This window comes from Phoenix dactylifera, chromosome 12 (assembly GCF_051530095.1).
Source record: "Phoenix dactylifera cultivar Ajwa chromosome 12, Ajwa_hap1_PhDact_Kaust_v1.1, whole genome shotgun sequence".
NCBI lineage: Eukaryota > Viridiplantae > Streptophyta > Magnoliopsida > Arecales > Arecaceae > Phoenix > Phoenix dactylifera.
In genome coordinates, this window is record NC_143201.1 from 26,365,471 (window position 1) to 26,387,699 (window position 22,229).

A 22,229-nucleotide genomic window follows, 5' to 3' on the forward strand; every position below is an offset into this window, starting at 1 on the left:
TAAAAAAAAAACATGGTTCATTAAATCAACTACTCCTGGAAATCTAAGATGGAATTCCTTTGTAGCTTAAGAAAAAGCGCGGACCTCATTCAAATACCGACCTCAAGGTGTATAAAAAAAAAGCCTCTTCTTCCCCATGGACGCCAGTGTAGCAAATTAACACACTCGGTCCTCCGGCGGACCGGGTGTTATATTTAAACATAAAAGCCTTTCTTTTGGCCTTATCAGTTTTGTTTATATTTACTGACATACCTATCAATCAGTTTTATAAAAACCAAGCATATACAAGACAAAGGGATTCAAAATTCATTTAGAGATTACTATGTCAAGAAAAGAAGTCCCGGTACTTCCTAATATAAAATCATTATTTGGATCTATTTTTTTTTTAATAGATGAAAGGACTCTCAAGTCTTGACTAAAGGTTAACTTGAAAATAACTTGTGATACAACTATTTCAGAAGGCACAATTATTCCTTTCCATTTATTATTATTATTATTATTATGGAATGAAACAAAGCAGAGCCTTGGTTGATAAGTGATATTCATGGGTTTTAGTCAAGAATTGGTGTAACTCCAAAACATTCTATATGACTCCCCATCAACTGGAAGCGTTTAATGTCACTGGTCCTTGTTGATCAACCATGGATTTATTTGGTAGCCTGAGGATGGGTGTTATTTTTTCCTTTCTTCTCAAAACAAATACTTTTTTTTTGCCTTTAATTCAATTTTAAATTTAAAAATTTGCTTTTAAACATGTTGGAGGATATTTTGGATATATTTATGGATCATTTCATGTTTAGCCTTGAGTTCAAATTGCTGGTGGCATTTCTTCTAGATCATTATCTTACTATTATCAAACTTTGATCTTTTGTATACTATCTAGGTGACCTCGGCAAATTAAAAGTAATAAAAAATATTTATGCGTGGCATTGATTTTCCATCATGTACTCTTGTGTTTCTTCTAATCTGGGCTAAAACTTAACCGAATCTCATCTGCTTGAAACAAATATTTAGAATATTGGGATAGAAATATTCTTTTATCCATTTGTTGGCTATTTATGGTCAATTTATACAAACACTATTAATATTGACTATTTCAAATATTGAAATATATTTTCATGGGTTAATAAATATTTTTAAATTAATTATATATATTAGAAAATATATTTCTTATTATAAATAAATTTCAATATGTTTTGGTATGTAAATAAATATATTAATTATTACTAAATCACATATTAGATTTATTGAAAATTAATAAATATTTGCTAATTATTTATTAATAATTTATCTTTATTAATATATATATATCAATATATTAAATGTACTATTAATCAATATAGTAATAAATTTATATTTTATTAATAAAATATTAATAAAATTAATATTAATTATATTAATGTCATTAATATACTACTAATATAATATAAATAAAGATATCTCTATTAAGAAATGATATTTTTAGATTACAACTATTCAGTAATCCAATAGAAAAGTTTAGATATCATTTTCTGATGGTATTTGTTTATTTTTTTAATCTACGGGATTTATTTTTTCGATAAAAAAAAATGGTCTCATGACTAACCGGCCAATGCAAGCCAAGAATTGATTCTCTCGCGAGCGAATTGAAAACTGACCATCTGATCTCCATCAGGCGATGTTTGACGGTCAGTCGCTGATGTAATAATTGGGACCAGGTGTTACTCGTTGCCGGTGTAAATATATGCGGATAAGCCGCGTGCGGCTGCCGACGTGCCAAATCAATTTTTTCCCGCAGCGAAGGGGGGAGGGGGAGAGAGAGAGAGAGAGAGAGAGAGGGAAGCGGGCTCCAAATTGCTTCCTCCGGCCCAAAAGCGGAAAGCCTCTACCTAACAATAGGGGAAAAGGGAGGGAAGAGAGAAGATGCTTGCTTCTATTCTCTCCTCTGCTCCTCCTTTATTGCTACTTCCACCCCCATGTCGCCTCTCCTCCGCTCCATTCTTCTCCTGTCCTTCTTCTTCCCTTGGCGTCTCCAAGATCTCGTCTCCTCTCGCGATGCGCCGCCGGAGGACGGCGGTTCCTCCCACCGTCGTCAGATCGCCGTCCGCCGTCGGGGAGTCTAGGTCCACCGCCGCAGTGGAAGATAAGGTGAGAGACTCTTTGTTGTTCTTCAGTTCTCGTTCTTGCTGAGTTGATCTTGTGTGTGAGATTCTTTGGGTGAGATCTTGATTCTTGAGCAAAGATTTTTTTTGGTTTTTGGTTTGATTCTTTCAGAAAGACACTGTTTTATTTAATGATTTTTGATGCTTTGTTCTTCTTGGAACTTCTTTAATCCTTTTTATGTGATATGTGTGGTAACTATCTTTTGCTCAAGACTCACGTTCTTTGTTCATTTCCTGTTTCGTCGATTGTATTGATCCTGTCGGTAGACTCGTTGAATTAAGGGTCTGTTTGGCATTCTTTATTGTTTTTGTGTCTTTGTTTTCCTATAAATTAGTCAAATACCACACGGTGATTGATGTTGAAGATAGCATTGACATGAAGCTTCGGCTATTTTCAATCTTTTTTTCGAAAACAACAAATCTTTGCTTCCAAAAGTTCTAAAGGTTTTTCAGGATATTGCAGAAAACAAAAGGGTTTCTATCAAGTGTTGTTTATTTTAGTTCATTTTCCTTATTGTGTTTTTGAAAACAAAAACAGAAAACAAAGAAATGCCAAACGGGCCCTATTTTTTTTTTTTCAGTCTCTTTGCTTCTTCGTTTGATCTTTCTATAATGTTCGAAAAGGGAAGGACCAATAAAGGGGTGGTGAAAGACTTGTTGTCAGTGTGTAAGCATTGGCCGCCTATAAGATTAGTTGCTTGATTGGTGTACATATGACTCCTTTTTTCTAGAAACCCTCCTTTTTGTTCTCTTGATTGAATTGATTATATGCAGATTGGCTGGATGAAATTTTGATTTCCGAGTAGATTTCTTTGCTTCTTGGTCCGCTCTCTTCATCATGCTCAAAACAGGATGGAGATAATTGTTAAGATTATGGAGGCTGTGCATCTACATTCTACACTTATATCAGCTGAACTTTTTCTGCTATTATCTAGAAGTCTTTTGTTGGTTTTCGCTTTTGTCAATCGTCTGATACATTTTACTGGAAGATTGCTGTCAGTGATCTTTTTAGCGTTTTTTTTTTCCCGATAATCTTATTGCAACCTTCCATATAGCTAATTGACACGTATGCCTTTTCCATAGGATGAGAACAGGGTGCATCCAGACCTTGGGACACTTTTAAGAAGATTCTGGAAGGTGGCTGCACCATATTGGTCATCAGAGGACAAAGTCCAAGCTAGGCTAAGGCTTGCTGCATTATTTGCTCTCACCTTGGGAACAACAGGGATTAGTGTTGGATTTAACTTTCTTGGGCGTGATTTTTACAATGCGCTTGCTAGTGAGTTTTTTTTTTCTTTTCGAATCATCATGGCATTTTATATATTTTTTCCCAACATAACGTTAATGATAATAAAAAGACACATGTATTTGCTAATTAAGTTTCAGTTGCTTCTGGTATCTTTTGCAAGACAAGGATCAGGAACAATTTACAAAGCAACTTCTCTACTATTTAGGGGGTTTTGCTGGAGGAATTCCGGTGAGCATATTGCTGCTCTCTTGTAGGTATTGCTCTGCATGCCATTAAAAGAATGTTTTGGGGCATCTACATATGTTTGTTTTTCAAAGTCACGTGATTGGATTGAAGTTTATTGGTTAAGGTTTTCAACTTGTTTTGTTTTATGATGGCGATTCTTCTAGTTCTGCTTAGTACATGGAACTAATGAAGTTTTTGTGGAATGAAAAACTTTTGAATTATCATGCATCTAATCTACTAGTGAATTTGTTACTTCTGTCTGCTGTTAATACACTAAATGTCAAGTAATGGTTTATGGACACTATAGTATGAGTTGTAAATACAAAAATATTAATGAAAGTAACAGGGGGAAAATTGTTAACATGTAAACATAGTTATGTACTCCCTATTAGTTTTTGTATCATATATTTCAAGCATTTTCCTGATTTTAACATGTGTACATAGCTAAGTAATGTTTGCATATCAACTTGCTTGGAATATGTCTTGGAATATGCAGTGCGCATGTTAAACAACAATCACGATGTTTAGGATGGTCTACAACTTTTGTTACTGTAGATTGCGTAAAATTATGTTCATCTGTTAAAGAAATACATGTATAAAGAAGTGTAAAGCAATTAAATTTTGTTTGTGCTTGAGTAAAATGAATAAGACAGCATTTCTTAGCACACAACTTACTAGTCTTTTTATAACAAGTGTATCCTTTTGTTGATGTGTGTGTTGAGTGCCACCATGGCTCAAGATGTATCGTGTCAACTGCTAGCTGGCATATGCACAAGAGTTGATATCCTTGCTTGCTAATCTGTAAATTGAGCTGCCTTTAGATAATGCTTGGCCTACAAGAATGTCTACAAGGAATAAAATTGCATAGAGCAAGAGTATTATATGCAAACTTAAATGATCTCGGGTGTGCCTTATCAAGTGCATAGGATAACAACATGCAGCAGCATCAGGACTTTAAGAGGAGTATTAAGGACCGAGGAGATGTCTTAAGCCTCCATAGGTAAGCATGTAAAATGGAGGAGAGCTAATGGCTTATAATCAAAAAGTCATCCAAAAGATAATTTATCTTGAGCAAAGGTAAAATATTATATTGATGCGATCCAAGTAGATTTCATGGGTCAAGATACTAAGCTGCCAAGATGAGAGATCAATAACTCTTGGCTTGTGGTTATACCCACTTAAACCATTGAACTACCTAGGAGTGGTCCCGCCTAGATTTTGCATGGGTAACAATTGTTTAGGTGTTTATATATGCTCTGCACTTCAATTTTCAAAAGACTCAAGCATACATTTATACATCACATATGGCACAGATATAAGCTGTAGATGTTGGTACTAGTGTTGCAGCTTGTAAACCATAGGGGTTTTCCTCTTTCCAGCATTTTTCATATTACACATATGTGGATGTGCAACCGAATTAAAGCAAATTATTATAAACTCCACTCTTATTTTTTGGTTTCAACTAAGCTTTGCATGTGCTTTTCTGGTGTCTTGCAGTTCTTTGTTTTAAGAGACTATGCAAGGGAGACCCTTTCTTTAAGATGGCGATCTTGGATGACAGGCTACTACATGAAACGCTATTTTAGGAACCAGACATTTTATAAAATTCAATCTCAGTCTATAATTGACAATCCAGACCAACGGATTGTTGATGATCTAAGTACCTTCACTGGAACTGCACTTTCATTTTCTTTGACTCTCTTCACTTCAGCTGTAGACCTGATATCATTCAGTAACATTCTGTATGGAATTTATCCACCATTATTTGTTGTGCTTCTTGTTTACTCTCTTGGTGGCACAGCTATCAGTGTGTTCCTTGGAAAGGTAACTCTGCCTAACTCTACTACTTATAGAACTTTCTGCATGGTGATCTTCTGCTTTTCTTTTCCTAAGTGGTCCTGTCTATTTTTCAGGATTTAGTCACTTTAAATTTTCTGCAAGAGAAGAAAGAAGCAGATTTTCGTTATGGGCTTGTGCGGGTTCGAGAAAATGCTGAATCAATTGCTTTTTATGGAGGTGAGGAAAATGAAGTGCACCTGTTGCTGGAGCGTTTTAGAAGGGCTTTTGAAAATTTAAGTGTAAGTTCCTGTTTGCATCTAATTAATTTCTTAACTATTCTGTACAGCATCTTATGATACTCATGGATCATTGCTTAGTCCATTTTATAAGTATTTATTTTTCTTTTTCCTTCAAAAAAATAAAGCCATAAATAATCAACCATCTGACTAAATATTAACTACCAGGTACAATCATTGGAAATTGAAAAAAGTACACATTTCAATCACATTTGCACAAGCAAGGTATAATTGTGAGGAACAGGTTGAAAACCATAAGTTATTGAGATGATAAGTTATTATTTGACTATGACAACAAATTAGAGCTTAGTGGCAGAAGTGATTGTTGCATAAGATAGGTCACTGATCTGTTAAACTTATGTTCTTGGAGAATGAGATAGTGCAGTAAAATTATTGCCACCAGACACTTCTCTGTAACCGAGTACTTGAAAGGGCACTTCTTTGTTCTTTGGAAGATGCATGTAAAGTTCAATGGCCCATTATTATGAGCTTATTTTTGTTGTTTAAACAACCATAAACATTTTAGCAGGTTCATTAGGTAGACCCTCCCATTTGGTCTCTTAGTGAGTGGGACATTACGATGGCATTGCTCCTGCCCAACACTTGTCGTTGATCATGGCCCTTTCTTCCCTATGCCCTCCAGCAGAGGCATGAAGATCACCCGCCCATTGTTATAGGTTTACATGATCATGTGGTGATGCTGGCATGTTTGCTGCAATTAGTCTAGGTCACTGAGTGAAATTTAAATATACATGTACATGTATGAATTGCTAATCATGTTTTGAAATACAATACATTCTATGTACAGATGATTTACCAAGTTCTTTAACTATTATTGTATTTTATGCAAAGATATTTAATATAAACTTTTATATGAACAAAACTAAAGAAAGAATGTATCTATACACATGCATTTTTGCATGTTTTTGGCTTGTTTAATTTTATTTGATGCGTTGATTATAATCAACAAATTAATCGACATGCATAGCTGGGGTGAAAAGAATTTTTGTTTGTAAATCTTAACATGCAAAACTATTTATGAATACATTACTGCTAAAAAATTTTAATGCAACAATCTTGCATGAAATCAGCACAAGATTGCAAGAAAATTATGGACAACATAATACTGGTTCTTCAAATGGCCAAACTTTTAGAGGAGTGTCTCAGATGTAATTTTTAATTGACATTATAATCCTACATACGATTAATTGGGTGCTTTTCTTTTCTTTGCATCAGAGGCATTTATAGATAAAATGTGGACTCAAGCCCATTTCAGAAGTATAAATGAAGTATGCATGCTAAGAAACAGGGTGGGATGAATGTCGTTGTGTTTAATTTTTGCATTACCACTGTTTGGTACAAGATGTTGCTCTAGAGTTGAAAATAGAGGCACTGAATGATGATTTTTTACTGCAACTTAATGAACTTGAGTGTTTGTTGGAGTTAATCAAATGAATGCAAACTATCCATTGCCAGGCGCCATCGCCCAAATAAACTCTTAGAATACCATACTCCTTACGAAGACAAATATACAATGGTTGGAAGTGAGGAATGCACATTCATTATCCAATTGTGGAAATACTGAACTTTATCATTAAAAAAGTGTGCCCTAGGGCACGAGGCTTTTGCCACTTTGAGGTTTGGGGAGGTTTAGATATATGCACCTTTATCCATGCATACGAAGAGATTGTTTCTATATTTTCACTCATGATACTTAGGTCACAATGGAGTAACCTTACGATTGCGCCAATTTCAGCTGTCCTACTGACCTTCATCATCCTAAGAGAAAAATAAAACTGAGATAGTAGTTGTCTTTTTTGTTTACTTTCCTATGATGGTACTTGTTTGTTACTTTCTTTTTTTTTTATGTTTTTGTTGATTTTCTTACTTTTCAATTATTATGCTTTTTTAACGTCGTCTGATTGTTAGTAAAAAAATAGTTTGTGATAAAAAACTACTTTATTCATTTTGTTTCATTTTCACAAAGTTGGGATCAAGGTTGGAAAAATCAGTATCGATAGGTCTGCGGGCTGGCGATTAGTACGATAGTGTACTAGTCCGTACGGTACTGAACCGTGATGTACAAGAACCATGGGGAGGGACAGGGAGAGGGCCAGAGAAGAGGAACTAGAGGGAGGGAGAGAGAGAGGGCCAGAGAGGAGGAACTAGAGGGTAATCAATTGCTCGGGGACGTGGTGGCATAGGCAGATGGGGTTTTGAAAGCCTTGATGGCGATTAAAGTTGAATTGAAGCGATCCTTTTATGTGTTGAACCAAAGTATCGAACTATGTCGGTAACTGACTGGTCCGGTTCGGTGCGTCGGAACTGGCTGGTTCGGCGTGGTTTGACTAACCATGGTTGAGATAATTGTTTATTTTATAAATGATAGATGCAATATGATGCACTTTGACAAAAATAGTTTTATGTTTTGCTTTCTAGTTGTGGCCTGAATGACCAATCCACTTTTGGCTCTTTGCAACTAATAATTTTAATAAAAATTAAAAAAGTTCTCTTTAATCTTGATGCTCAAGTAGATTAGCATGCCATGGGATAGCAGAATGCAGGACTGCTGCAATTCCTCGTCTATTATTAATATTTAGTTATTGGTATTACTTTTAGAAATGAAGCATGTTTAGATAAGGAGTCATTTGTGGTAGCTACCATATGGCTACCTTAAGCTTTGAATATTTTTTTAAGAATGATTTCTTCATGAAATTGGCATCCATTATCCATTCTTGATGTCTTGACTTTCTTTGTATTTTTTTCTTTGTATTTTCAATGGTGATGCGTGTTTAGTTGCAATCAATATGCTTTTCTGCTACATCACAATAGAACGTTTTCCTTAGATACTATTCTGTTGGACAACAACTTCAGTTTATTATGTACATGGGTTGCATGGTGTACTGAGTATTGGTATCAGGCATGGATGAAGCACAGGAACTCAAAAAATGCCATTCACTCAGATCACCTTTGTGAAATAGCTGTTTTGGAAGACATCAGAGTGATCAAACTCTTGCATTACTATTGATTATGCAAGTTGGTTGAATTTGCAACGCTTTCTACACAGCAATAAGATGGTTAAATGAGACGCTGGTGGACTCATTTGCATGTGAAAACCAATTTGACGTTACCCTTTAACAAAGGTGATAGTAATCTCCATGTTGACAATTGTGTCATCACATGTCCCTGTCATCTGCATTTATGCTTTAAAATCAAGTTCCTTTAAACTTTTGTCTTATTGATTGTATATTCTTGTAAGTTCTGAAACAATAGCATCTTTCTTGAATGGACTACTTATCTGAATAGAAATTGCTCCAGGACAGCACAGGCAGGTTGAATTGTTGTCCAAAAACTTGAATAGCATTTTTTGACAAATGCTAGTTTGAAATGTTTGTTAAGTCTGATTAATCTAGTTTATTCGTCACCATAAAATAACAAACAAGCACTATCCTCTTTGTAAAGTCTGTGATCCTGTTTAGCAGTCATAAGTTCCATTGGTTCAATATTTTTAGTATTCATATGAAAGCTCTAAGTTAAAACCAGATATATCAATTTTTATAAGCTAGTATTCTGATCGTGGTTGAACTAGCCTTAATAAATCTATTCAACCTGGTCATGCTTTGAAGACCCTTGCAGATCTAGTATGGTGATGCCAATGGATCTTCGGATCATAATAATTGTTTTCAACAATGGTGCTCGAACTGTGTTTTCTAAACCGGCAAATATTAGAGTTGCGTACCTTCATTATGATACTAACCTTAAGTTATGGTGCATGATCCTGTGCCGGAGACATGCTATGCCTGATTATGATGTGGATATGAAGAATTGCAATTTCTACAAGAAGAATATACCTTTATCAACCATTTAATCCAGATCCAAATGCCGTTAATGAAGCAATATGCTACTAAAATTTTCTTATTTCTTTCAAAGTATTAAGGAATGCTTTTCTTTTTTAATTCCAGCTTGCATCTCAAATTTCCATACTTTCTGGAGGCGCCTGTATCTATAACATATTTGATTTTCTTTTTTCCATCTGCAGCAATTGCTCATTTCTTCTCGAAATCTGGAGTTCTTTACCAGTGGTTACCGCTACTTAATTCAGATTCTCCCTGCTGCTGTTGTTGCTCCAATGTATTTCTCAGGAAAAATCGAGTTTGGTGTGATCAACCAATCTGTCTCTGCTTTCAATCATATTCTTGGCGATTTTTCCATCATCGTTTATCAATTTCAAGCAATCAGTGCCTTCTCAGCTGTCATAGATCGTCTAGGTAAAGCCTTTGCACATTTTTTATTTCATTTGAAGTGCTGTATATATGTATGTATGTATGTATGTATGTATATCAGTTGCTTTGTTCATCAATGTAGATATGATTAATTTCATGGTCAGTAACTACCAAACAGGTTATAAATATTCACATCTGTTATTACATGTATCTCAAGGGTGCAATTGATGCAGGTATACGATGCTCACAGTACTCTCCTAACAACAGTATAAAGCCTGATAACAATCTCGTTACCTTTTGTATAAAGCCTGTTTGCATTTGAACAGTGCCATATTGCATCATTGTGAAGCATTCTCCCAATATTCCTTTGTTCAAGATTAGGCTGAAATTAAATAATGTAATTCCTGAGAACATTGAAAAATCTGTTACTAGTGTTTTGTGAGGTGGAGAGTCTCTCAATCAGCTGAAAATGCTTATACAAACCTCTGGAATAATTTTTGAGAAAAAGAAACCTCTGGCATGTTTTAAAAGCGGGTTTTTAGTGTGCTGATTGATTGAGAATATTGATCATATAGAGTAACTAACAGCTATTTTCACATCATGAGATCTAAAGTTTAAGAACATGGGTTCAATGCTGTTTATGTGGTGTGAAAATTTTGAATTCTAGATTTCATTTTTTATCATGATATAGGAGGACAAGCATATTAAGTTGGGATGCGTTCATGATCCCAAGGTGAATGAAACACCACTGTCTCCAATTTTATCACCCTTCTGGATTTTTTTATTAGTTGTTAATTTTGACTAGTGCATCAATATGTATGAAATTTGGTTTCTCTGAAATAATATGAACAAAGGCCTTTATGAACAGTTTGAACATTATATTCCAGATTCATCTGATAAAGCTAACCTTCTAATATAGAAGTTCTAGGATGTAGTTGTCTTTTACTCTTATTTGGGCCTTTCATTTGAGAATATTGAACTTTAGACCATGCTTAGAATCAATCTGTTTCTTGTAGGCAACTCTTGGCAAGTATGTTTGTTGACTCTTCATGTTTGACTATGGTTCATCTTTGTTGCCTTGGGAGGAGGAATTTGTAGAGAAGCTTTAGTAGCTCTTTCCTAGAGGTGCAAATGGGTCGGGTCGGGTCGGGTCATAAGTGACCTCGACCCAACCCAATTCTTTGTTTGAGTCCTAATTTTGGACCCAGATCCAACCCAATAGAAGATCGGGTAGGGTCGGGTCGGGTCAACTGCTACAATTTTTAACCCAACGGGTCATTCGGGTTCGGGTCCGGTCAATCTATCCATGGCTTCCGAACTTGTTTGTACCTCCTTTGGCCCAAATAATTTTATAGATTCGGGTCAGGTCGGGCCGTAGGATTGAAAATCTAAAATCATCTAAATTTCAAATGGGTCGGGTCGGGTTTGAATTCAGTAAACCCAAACCCGACCCATAAAATGGAATGAGTCCAATTTTAGGACCCGACCCGGCCCCACGGGTCCTCCAAAACGGATTGGGTCGGGTCTAAACTAGTAGGGTTGTGTCACGGGTCAACCCAACCCATTTGCAGCCTTACTCTTTCCTGGTGAATGTATCTTTTAGCAGTACTCTTTTGATCCATACAATATGGAAGTTTGAGGTTAGTGTAGGATGATTCATGAAACTGATGCGGCCTGGTTGAAGTTGACAAACACTATGATCAATTGGACCATGCCAAACCTTGTGGGAGCCAATAGATCTGCAGCTGGAAACCCCAACAATTGAAAAGTCCTACAGAGATTTTCCATAGAGTTGGCTTTAGTTTTCGTCGAATTTTCATATTTTGTGGTTGAATAATCCTTGTCTATTTTCCTTTTATTTTTTGGGTTGGATTTCCTTTTTTAGTATGCCTTTGTAAGGCTTGTCTATAGGACGGCCTTGGGTTTAGTTTGAGGAGACTTTTGGTTGATTAATAAATTTTTATTCATGGTGTTGTCTTCCACTTTTCTCTTGCTGTTCCTTGTGCTTCTCTCTATATAGCTTAGGGCTTGCGTCAGAAACCAATAAATTCCAATGTGCTTTGTAGCTTATTTGAAAAATCTTAGTAGAAGTATGCAAGAATAATGGCAGGACTAACAGTGTTCTTTGGATGTAAAAGAATAAAAGACATGCCGATAAAAGTTATGGGCAAATGCATGATTTATAGTTGGTAATTTTAAGACACTTAAGGAGTATTCACGATATAATGTTTCATGAGTACAATGTGTCATATCCATCCCAGAAGAATACTAGGTTCATGAATTTCGAAATGTGTATTAAATCCTAGGTTGCTCATTTGTGAAAAGAATATCATTATCTGTCTTATATGTGTATCAGTACCAAGTGGATGTGGCAAAACTATGAAAGTTTGCCCTGGTAAAGTAGCAGTGCTTGGATTTTTTCGGGCATTAGGAAAGGAGGACCTATAACATGAATGAAAGTTAAGAGAAAGGATTTGAAGGACTTGCAACAATATAGGGTATAGCCTATAATAGGAATTAGTGGTGAAGAAGATTCATACATCCAATCCCAAATAGTTGCAACAAAGTTTGATTTTATAATTATAGTTCTCCTATGCATACATCTGAAATTATGAATATATAATTCTTGTAAAAGGGTCATATATCAAGTACAAAAAGTGTTCATATATAATTCCAGAATACGAAAGAAGAATCAGCTATTGGAGCTCACATGCCTTTAATGAAGAATATATTAATGAATTCTTAGTCAACCATAGTTTGTAACCTTCGAAACTTTGGCTTCTTAATGATATGTCCTCTGCAATATGGATTCATAAGGAAATATGAGGTATCATTAAAACCTACATTTTTTGAAGGACTGATTACTAGGGAGTTTTTTAGCAATTTGAAAATTAATGTAGTAATATTTCTGTAGAATCTTGTATAATTATCTCCTATTATAACATATAATGGGCCTCATCAGTTGTATAGCATATCATCATTGAATTCTTAGTCAACCATAATTGGAATAAAGATTTTTACCCTTTGAAACTTTGGCTCTTAATGATATGTTCTTTGCGATATGGATTCATAAGGAAATATGAGGTATCATTAAAACCTATATGTTTTCGGAGGAGAGATTCCTAGGGAGTTTTTTTAGCAATTTGAAAATTAATATAGTTATATTTTTATAGGATCTTGTATAATTATCTCCTATTATAACATATAATGGGCCGCATCAGTTGGTTCACTTATCATCATTGATTCACACTGTGGATACCTGGCTAAGTGTGTTTTTTGATGTCCTAAACTGGGCTCCAAGTTGTTTGCAACTACTTCGAAGCTTTAAGAGTAGGTCTAGTGTTGCTATCACGGTTGAAGTTACCAGTACCTTTACCGGTACATTACCAATATGGTATGATATCATGCAGATGCATGATGCTCCTGGTGATGCTGGCACTACAGAACTGGGATATTATAGCATGTGCCAGTACAGTTAATACCAAGGGGTGTATTGATATATGTACCTTATCACTGAGGCTGGTATATACTTAAATCCAGTATGCACCGTTACTTCAATCCATAGTGTTGACATATAGTTTATCCCTCGACTAAACTGACGTCTTCCTTATGTGTGATGCATGTGCTCAGTTCAAATAGGCTTTTCTCTGACTGATTGTTACACAATGCTTCGATATGCATTGCAAATCTTATGCTTGTTGAGATAGCCCCTAAAGATCCTGTCTTCCATTTATACATCAACGGTCCAACAGTGTCACACATTGGCTTTACTGTGAGTGTCTGGATGTTCACCATATGTATAGTATTTGTAAGTTCAGATACCCTGATAGGTAGGTCAGAAAGTGAAGAAACATGCTCATCTGTACTTTGATTAGCAGGCGACGTGCTACAATGCATAGTTTCATCAGTAAAAATGCAATAATACATTGGTTTTGGTTTGAAAATTTAAGGTTGATATTAGTATTCTACCAACATTTTAATATTGTTTGACCTAAGTCGGCCACCATGCCAGGTGATATATGATGAACATATAGAATGAACTTTCAAATGTGCGTGCGTTAACTATCAGCCATATGTCATAACGTATCTATATCTTTAGTGCTTTCCTAGAATAATTCTTGTCTTTGACTTTGATTTCTATGCACTTATCATTTTGAATCCATCTCAGACCAATGTTCTTAAACCATCTCTCCAATCCATTGTTTTTTTACCTCCAGGTGAGTTTGATGATATTTTGGATGGTAGCCAGTCTTGTATACCTGAATATGGTAATACAGAGAAGATAAATATTCAATTTCAAGATGATAAGATTCCGACCTCCTTGAGGTCAAATGGATGTGTGCCTAAGGCTGGCTGCCACAAGTTATTAGAGATCCAAAATTTAACATTACAGACACCACGAAGTGGTAACATTCTTATTACTGACTTATCACTTGATATCAATGACCAAGATCACTTGCTGGTAAATGATTTTCTTGTATCAAATATGTTTTACCTGACACTACTCGCCATTAACAGAGAACATTTTATGTAATTTGTTTTATGTATAGGTGATGGGCCCCAGTGGGAGTGGTAAGACCTCATTCTTACGAGCTCTGGCTGGTCTCTGGACTACTGGTACAGGGAATATCACATTCTATATGAAAGATTCTGGGCAACTTCAAACATCGATTTCAGCTGATACCAACTCTTCCAAACCAATAAATTCACTAAAGAAAGATGAACTTGAAAGAAACAGGAGAGCTAGGGGTGTCTTTTTCCTTCCCCAAAGGCCATATATGGTATTGGGAACACTTCGCCAGCAATTACTCTATCCCACATGGAGTGAGGATGTAGTCTTTCCTTCAGAAAACTCTCAAACGACTGGTAAGTTTTGGTTTATGCTAAATACCGTCATTACAGGTCATACAGTTGGCTTGCTTTCTTTTATCGAAAGGTAATTCCTGAAACAGTAACTAACTGAATGTATCTACATAGACCTGACAATCTGCATTTGTGCCCTAGAAATTTAGGGCCTAATATCTCCTTAGTATAGTTATTGACCTGCGTTAAGGTCAGATTTATAATGCAGATAATAAGCTTTTGGTTTGATGGAGAAATGCAAAGGAAAGAAAACAATATTTTCATTCAACAATGCAAAAGAAGTAAAATCCTTTCTAAAGTATTTTGCTTATTCAACAAAAACACTCTTCCTTGCAATAATTATATTGATAATCGATCTTTTAACTGAAATAATACAGTAATATTAATATAGTATTTAATGTTTCACATAAATAATAGAATTTTGAAGTCTAATCACCAAAACTGTGATGCATTGCCCTTAGAAACAATTTTTTCCTTAACATGAGAATGTGGAAAAATTAAGATTTGAGGATTTTTGGCTGGACTGTTTCATGGCTTTCTTAATTCCATTCTAGAAAGTGATTGTGAGATGATATTTCTTAATTCAAAGGTTGCCACTGTTCAATTAGTTTTGGATTTTCCACTTATGGATATTCTCATTCATATCATCTTGATCAAAGGATGACACTTTGCACGTACCACATCATGATTACTCCCAAATTTATTACCACGTTCTCAATTTCATCTTGAATGGAACCTGCAGTCAAGTTTCCTTTGGTTGGTAAAACTTGATCCTAACCACATATTGGGGAAACTTGATACGTCATCATGCTAGCATAAGTTCTTATAACTCCAAAAATTTCTTTGCTAATTAGTGGAGATTTCAACTCTATGATACTTGTCTATTTTAAAGTTATCCATCTTCGCTTGAATGGAGGTTTCACATAGAATTGGCATCATGAGGATGCATTCCGTGCCTGCTACGGACACGATAGATCAATAGGGAGAAGCAATAGAGATACCTGGGAGGGTGATAGTTGAAAATTCACTTCTATTTGTCTTTTACAGTGGGTTGAGGTGGGCACTAGGTGCCATCCAATCTCAAAGCCATTGACCTGGCAGTGATCTGCCTTACTGCTGGACTCATCACCACAAAGCTAAAGCCTTAACCCCATATTAGATGCCTATTGTTCCATATTATTGTATAATGTAAATTATATTTTATTTAGGGCTTTTTGTTATATAAAGCATTGCCAACATCATTGCTATTCTGTTCTACCCAATTGATGCATGCAATGCACGTTGGAAGGGTCATAGTAAACAAAAGCTTGAAACATGCGGCAAAAATTGCTTGACTTAGGAAACAGCTACTGATCTTGAGAAATTCTTTCGACATTGTGCAATGCAAGGAGAAACACATGGGAACCACTGGGAACTGTTTTTTCCAGAATTTCTTGGTTTTCCATAAAATAGCTCCTTTTCCTACATCTTCTCACATTTCTTGTATGCTTACACAACATCTCTCTCAACCTAAATTTGGCATAATCAAGGTAAACAGCTTTTCCAAAAGTCAAATGCTAGTTGAATTGGGTGAAATGTTTTTGAGAAACCATCTCTCCACTTTTAGTTGATAGATTGTTCAAGTCTTTGTTCAATTTTATTCATCCTTTTTTCTTTAATTGTCATATTTTGTTTGTAACTTTGCTCTTTTTGGATATGAACTGTGTAGTTCTGTTATATACAAAGTTGGTGCTGTCAAAAGGCCTGGATGTGATAACAGTAAATAAAAAAACAGATTGGAATGGACTTGTTTCAGGGCAGCATAGCAATCAAATAGAAAGGGATATATCACTTCTCTCTAGGGGTGGCAATTGTGTCAGGTTGGGTCAGATATGGGTTGGGTCAGAAAATCCTAGATCTGAACCTGACCAGTTTATTAAATAGGTCAGGATTTGAAACTTGGACCTCTCATGTTTAATAAACAAGTAACCTAACCCGACCTGTTTAATTTGTTTAATAAACAAAACGGCTCAAATTCATAGCTAAATCATGTTTGATAACCTGTTCAAAGCAAAGAAAGGAAGAGGAAGAGGAGGCTTAGATTCACATCTAAATCAAAACGGTTGCAATCGGTTGCCAGTAGAATGGAAACAGACCATCCAAAATTGGTTCCTATCAGAATCATCCAAGATTTCGCTTCACAATGCAGCAAATTCTCATCCAAGAATCATCCTAGTCTTTTTATACAAACCTAAAAGCATCTTCCTAGTTGGAACTTGGCAAGGCTGCAGCCGTCGCAGAGCCTTGCATCTATTCAGATGACAATCATGGAGCCGTGGAGGACAAAGCCATAGAGAAAGGAGGGGATAGGGTTTGCAGAGGATAGACTACAATGAGAGAGGGGGGGATGAGATTTGAGGATGGAACCCTACAACAAAGAGAGAGAGAGAGGCGAAGAGACAAGATTGATTATCCACAAACTTAAATAGATAAATAAATAGGTTATACAAGTCACGGGCCTTAAATTTGAACTCGACTCGATTTTTAAATAGGTTAAATGGGTCGACCTGTTTATGACCCGAACTTGTTTTGCCCAATTCCAAACCTATTTACGGTAGGTTGAGCGCACGTTGGGTTGAAGAGTCGGATTAGCCCTACTTCTCACAAAGTTATTTCATTGATTAGGTACTTTCTTCATTTGTAGAAAATTGAAACTAATTCATGAAAAATGAAATTGGGACAATTTCTAGAGTTTCATAGGAAGGAAAGAACCATTGCCTTGGAAGTAGTTCCATAGTATATATTTGGGTACTTGCCAATCCATAAGAATTGAGTTCTCAAAGACCATCATACACAATTTTGTTGAAGGGTTTGATTCATTTTGTGTAAGTCTTTATTATGTAGCCACTCTCTCTTCTTTGCCATAAGTTTTAGTCACAGCCATACCACCCATATTGTCAATTCTTGTTGACCATCTTTTTGGTTTTGGATTAGTTATAGTTACGTTTCTCGCCCGTGATGGGGCAATCGATAATGTCATGTTTCTCACCCGTGATGGGGCAATCGATAATGTTATGTTTCTCATTCGTGATGGGGCAATCGACAATGTCGCACTCCAACCTGTGACAGACAAACCATATTAATGTGGCTAATCCAGAGCTTTCACCCATCCGTTCATTTCAAGAATGTATATTTAATTATATTAAGTTATTTTCGACTTTGGACCAGTCCGCATGTACGCCTAACATATCCAATTAACTCAATGTTATTATTTAATATGCTTGGAGAAACTAATTACCCTCATAAAAATCTGGAAACCAACCTAGTATGATCAATCACCTCTCGAGCATTTTAATTAATTAATTGTTGATTTATTATTTTCCAAACTTCTAATTTTAAGGTTTTGATGCTTAGAACTTTTCCACCCCGATCCAAACTAATTACCAAAGTTAGATAAATAAGGAGATTAGGGTTTTCTCATAATTCAAGATTTTGAGTATAGAGCCCTTGCTAGGTTGCTTCTTGTCCAGACGATTGCACTCGTATGCAAGTTAAGAATGACGGAGAGAGGCCATTGGCTGGGTTAATAGAGGGAGGAAAGAGGGAGAGAGGTAAAATTGAAGGAGCTAGGATCGACTCCAGCACAACGATGGTGGTGAAGCTGGAGGGCCGACTGCAGGTGGTGGCTAGCCAAAACTTGAGCGACAAGGAGGAGGAGAGACTAGGGTGGTCTGGTCGGTCATCTGACGATGAGGCCACGACTGAGTAGTGAGGGGAGGGTGGTGAATCAACCGAAGAGGGAAAGATTTGTGGTCGATACTCAGTGGATCAAGGAGGGGAGAAGGAAGGAAATGGCGACAGAGCAGGGGATCTAGTGGATTGAGGGGCTTAGCTAAACCACCGGTCAAGCAGTGATGTTCGACAGGCAGGATGGTGGGTCGAGCAGCAATAAGAAAAGAGATGAGGGCCGAAGGGGGAGAGACAAGACCTAATTCTCTGAGGCAGAAAGTAAAATAGTATAGATTGTCTGATTACTAATCGCTCTACTAAATCAATGGGGAGGAGCTTCGATGCTCCCTCGAAAGTTCGAAGGAGAATAGGGGATGTGGTGGAATAGAGGATAGAGGCGGTGATGGTTTGAAATCATGGGAGAGAAGGAAGAGAATAGAGGAAAGGGGCGAGGTTTTTAGGTGCTTTCGCATGCACTTGTCAGTCATGCCATGCATGGTGGCGGATCTGGGATCTTTCCCAGTGATCATGTTTGCCCGGTTCAAGTAAGTCGAGTTCTCACTAGCTTAGCTGAGCAACAATCTCTCTTGGTTGGACGCTCGAGCTCCAGCTTGGCCAAGAATGGTTGACTTGGTTCAAGTAAGTCGAGTTGGCCGAGTCTCACATTGTACGTGTATTTTTTACTTGGATTTGGATTTAAATGTGCAAAATTTTATATTTGCATCCTAACATATAACCAATATCCATACTTGAGTAGATACCAATAGGAATATGGAAAGTGGGTCGAACATATCCAATATTATTTAAACCTCTGTTGGTGCTGCCTAGCATCACTGAAATCAGGTGCCTGACTTTCATAAATGATGTCCAGTTTACCTTTTGACTTTCCCAAATAGAAGGAAATATTAATAAATGCATGTATTGCTGGAGGTTTTATCAACAATAAATACTTAAGCCAAAATGGGTCATCTAAAGAAAAAATATGCCTGCAACAATGATATTTGATGGATATCTGTGTCGTAATGCACTCTTTTGTTGTTGCTGAATTACAGTTTACATTAGCAATGTTTTCCAATTAGCAATGTTTTCACTTTACATTCAGCTAATGGGGGGAACCCTCAAAGTTCAATAATAGAAGAATGACAGAATAGGAAGAAAAGAAAAATATGGAAAACAATTTTGATAATTTTGGCATTTTTTGGTTTGTGGAGCCGATCTTGTTTTCCATTTTAAATCCACTTGTCTGTTATGCAACATGCATTTGCAAACTTGAATGCTTCTGAAGTTGGGTGCTCACTTAATGCTAATTCTCCTTATATAGCAAGTACTTACAGACAACGCGATTGCACATTAAAAAAATTATCTTCACTGAAGATCTGCATGTCCTTTAATGGCCTTTTGAGTGATCACATTCGTTCTGGAAATTTTGATAATTTATAAAGCATTATTTTTGTTTTATAAGTTACATTTTTGCAAAATACTGAATTCTAGCATAAACTCTTGAATTACTGTTTTATGTTTTAGACTATTTACTAGAATCCTAGATGAGCTTTTCATAGGTAGTGTCATGCATGACTTCTCAGTCTCTCTTCCTTTATTGTCTGAAGTGTCGAGGTCAGCAAATGAATCTAATAAGCCTAAGAAGCCCACGGTTGATGATCTGATTCATGTGCTTGAAGTTGTTCAGCTCGGAGACATCTTGTCTCGTTTCAATGGCCTGGATTCCATGTATGAATGGTCAAGTGTTCTTTCTCTTGGTGAGCAACAGCGCCTTGCTTTTGCTCGTTTGTTACTTTCAAAGCCAAAATTGATTTTATTGGATGAGTCTACAAGTGCATTGGATGATACCAACGAGGTATGTTGTGATAGTGAACCTTCTTTAACTCAGCAATAATTGGGTTCCTTCTTTAACTCAGCAATAATTGGGTTCTTAGGTCCCTTTATCAGTCATCTAAAATTACCAGTGACACAGGTTTTAAAATTTTCAGGTGTGAGACATGAATATGCCATGCATCATTGATTTTTTTTTAAAAAAAAGAAAAGAAAAAAGGGAAAAGGTAGATAACTTAGAGCCTGCTTGGTGTTGTTTTTGTTTTCGAAAATCAAAGAAGAAAATTGAACTAGACCGGGCAAATATGGATAATGAAACCCTTCTGTTTCTTAAATTGTTTCTAAAACCTTTTAGAGCTTTTGGTAGCAATGATTTTTCGCTTTCAAAAAAGTGAGAATAAAAGCAAAAAAAATAGCAGAAAATTTGCACAAATGCTACTTCAATGTCAATCTCCATTTGGTGTTTTACTAATTTGTAGGGAAACAAACAAAAAAAACACAACAATACGAAACAGGCCCTTGCATTTTTCGTTGGAATTCTCCATGATTTTACGGGTAGCATTTGAAATTCACTCTGCATAGAAAAAATGTCCAGTGTGTCCGCAACACTCATTATTGAACTTGAAGTCTTCAATAATATTATTTATGACTGAAATCTCTTCCCCCTGTCCCCACTCTTAAATCATCAAAACATGGGTATAGGCATCTTGTAGATATTGAGAGCTTTTAATAGATAATTTATTATCATTGGGAAATAATACATAAATTAGCTAGAGTCCAAACTTTAACAATATCTTCTTACAATTGCATTATATCCACAGGCTCGTCTATACAGGCAGATTGAAGCTGCAGGTATTACATATATCAGCATTGGACACCGCAAGACACTATACAACTACCACAACAAGGTCTTGCACATATCGAAATTCAATTCGAGGAACAGCGCTCAACGGAACTGGCATCTTGAGTCCATTAACCCTACCACTTCCATTGAAGAGGTGAACTCAGCATTTTAAATGTGAAACAATGACTCTGTACATGTATAAACAATCAATGAGCCTGTCAGAGAGTTACCATTTGGCTTGGAAGCAGTCGTTCGGAAAGAAAAAAGTGCTCCTTTTATGTGAAGATGGATCATCGACCAACTGCAATTCTCTGCACTAGGGCTGATGTTCCCAACTTTGCATTCCTAAATCACTCCTTTTATTTTTCTGGAAAATGCATCAAACCTCTAAAGTGCCCAAGCCAAGCCATGGGTTGGTAGGGACAAGCCTCAACTCTCCAGCCCTTCATGGCATGATGACATGAGAGAGGGTCTGTATGAAGGTGGTGATATAAATGCCTTGGAAGGATTAATGTAAGCTGAACCTGGCCTGATTATTCCTATATAGTGTTGTTAAACCTCAATATAGCATGGAGTATGAACAAACATAGATGATGCCTTTTTTGCAAAAGTTGATACTTACGTGCGCCCACTTTTGTTGGACTCTTCACAATTGTCCTCTGTGCTCAGGCTCTTTTTTTCTCTGCATACATTGTGCTAATAACATGTGGCTTTTATCTAAGGGAGTTTGGATAATAAATGTGAAAGTTGAAGAATAGAAACCCATGCAGTTTGGCACAGGCTTGTACGGATGGCTTTGGTTTCTGGATTTGATCAATTCTCTTTTGATTTCTTGATTCGATTAAGTCTTTTATTATTCATGTAGGTTTTAATAAACAATATTAGATTTGGAGGGTACATATTTCTTCTCTGCTTCTGAAATAATTCAACTAAATGAGATATACATTATTTTATTGTTTACTTCCGTATAAGTAGATGACCATGCCATCTCAATATCGTTTCTCAACTATCTTGTACGTCTGATATGAATCACCATTAGGATTGAGGCCAACTCTTAGAAAACCTCAGCAA

The 22,229-nt window shown here is 36.2% G+C and overlaps 1 protein-coding gene across 3 annotated transcripts; it reads left to right on the forward strand.

The window, feature by feature from the left end:
- The first annotated feature begins 1,724 nt into the window (after positions 1-1,724).
- ABCD2 (ABC transporter family protein) lies at positions 1,725-21,919 on the forward strand. Of its 3 annotated transcripts, none has more exons than XM_008788984.5 (10): positions 1,725-2,127; positions 3,225-3,420; positions 3,551-3,618; positions 5,113-5,439; positions 5,529-5,693; positions 9,730-9,958; positions 14,131-14,375; positions 14,464-14,779; positions 20,092-20,339; positions 21,136-21,919. In XM_008788984.5, exons 1-10 carry the CDS (start codon positions 1,903-1,905, stop codon positions 21,328-21,330), a joined length of 2,214 nt encoding a protein of 737 aa, XP_008787206.3. In that variant the 5' UTR covers positions 1,725-1,902; the 3' UTR covers positions 21,331-21,919. The 3 variants fall into 3 exon arrangements, with proteins under 3 accessions (XP_008787206.3, XP_026660692.3, XP_088565543.1); XM_088709417.2 differs by having other exon boundaries at positions 1,758-2,127; positions 3,556-3,618; XM_026804891.3 differs by lacking the exon at positions 20,092-20,339.
- Positions 21,920-22,229: the final 310 nt, after the last annotated feature.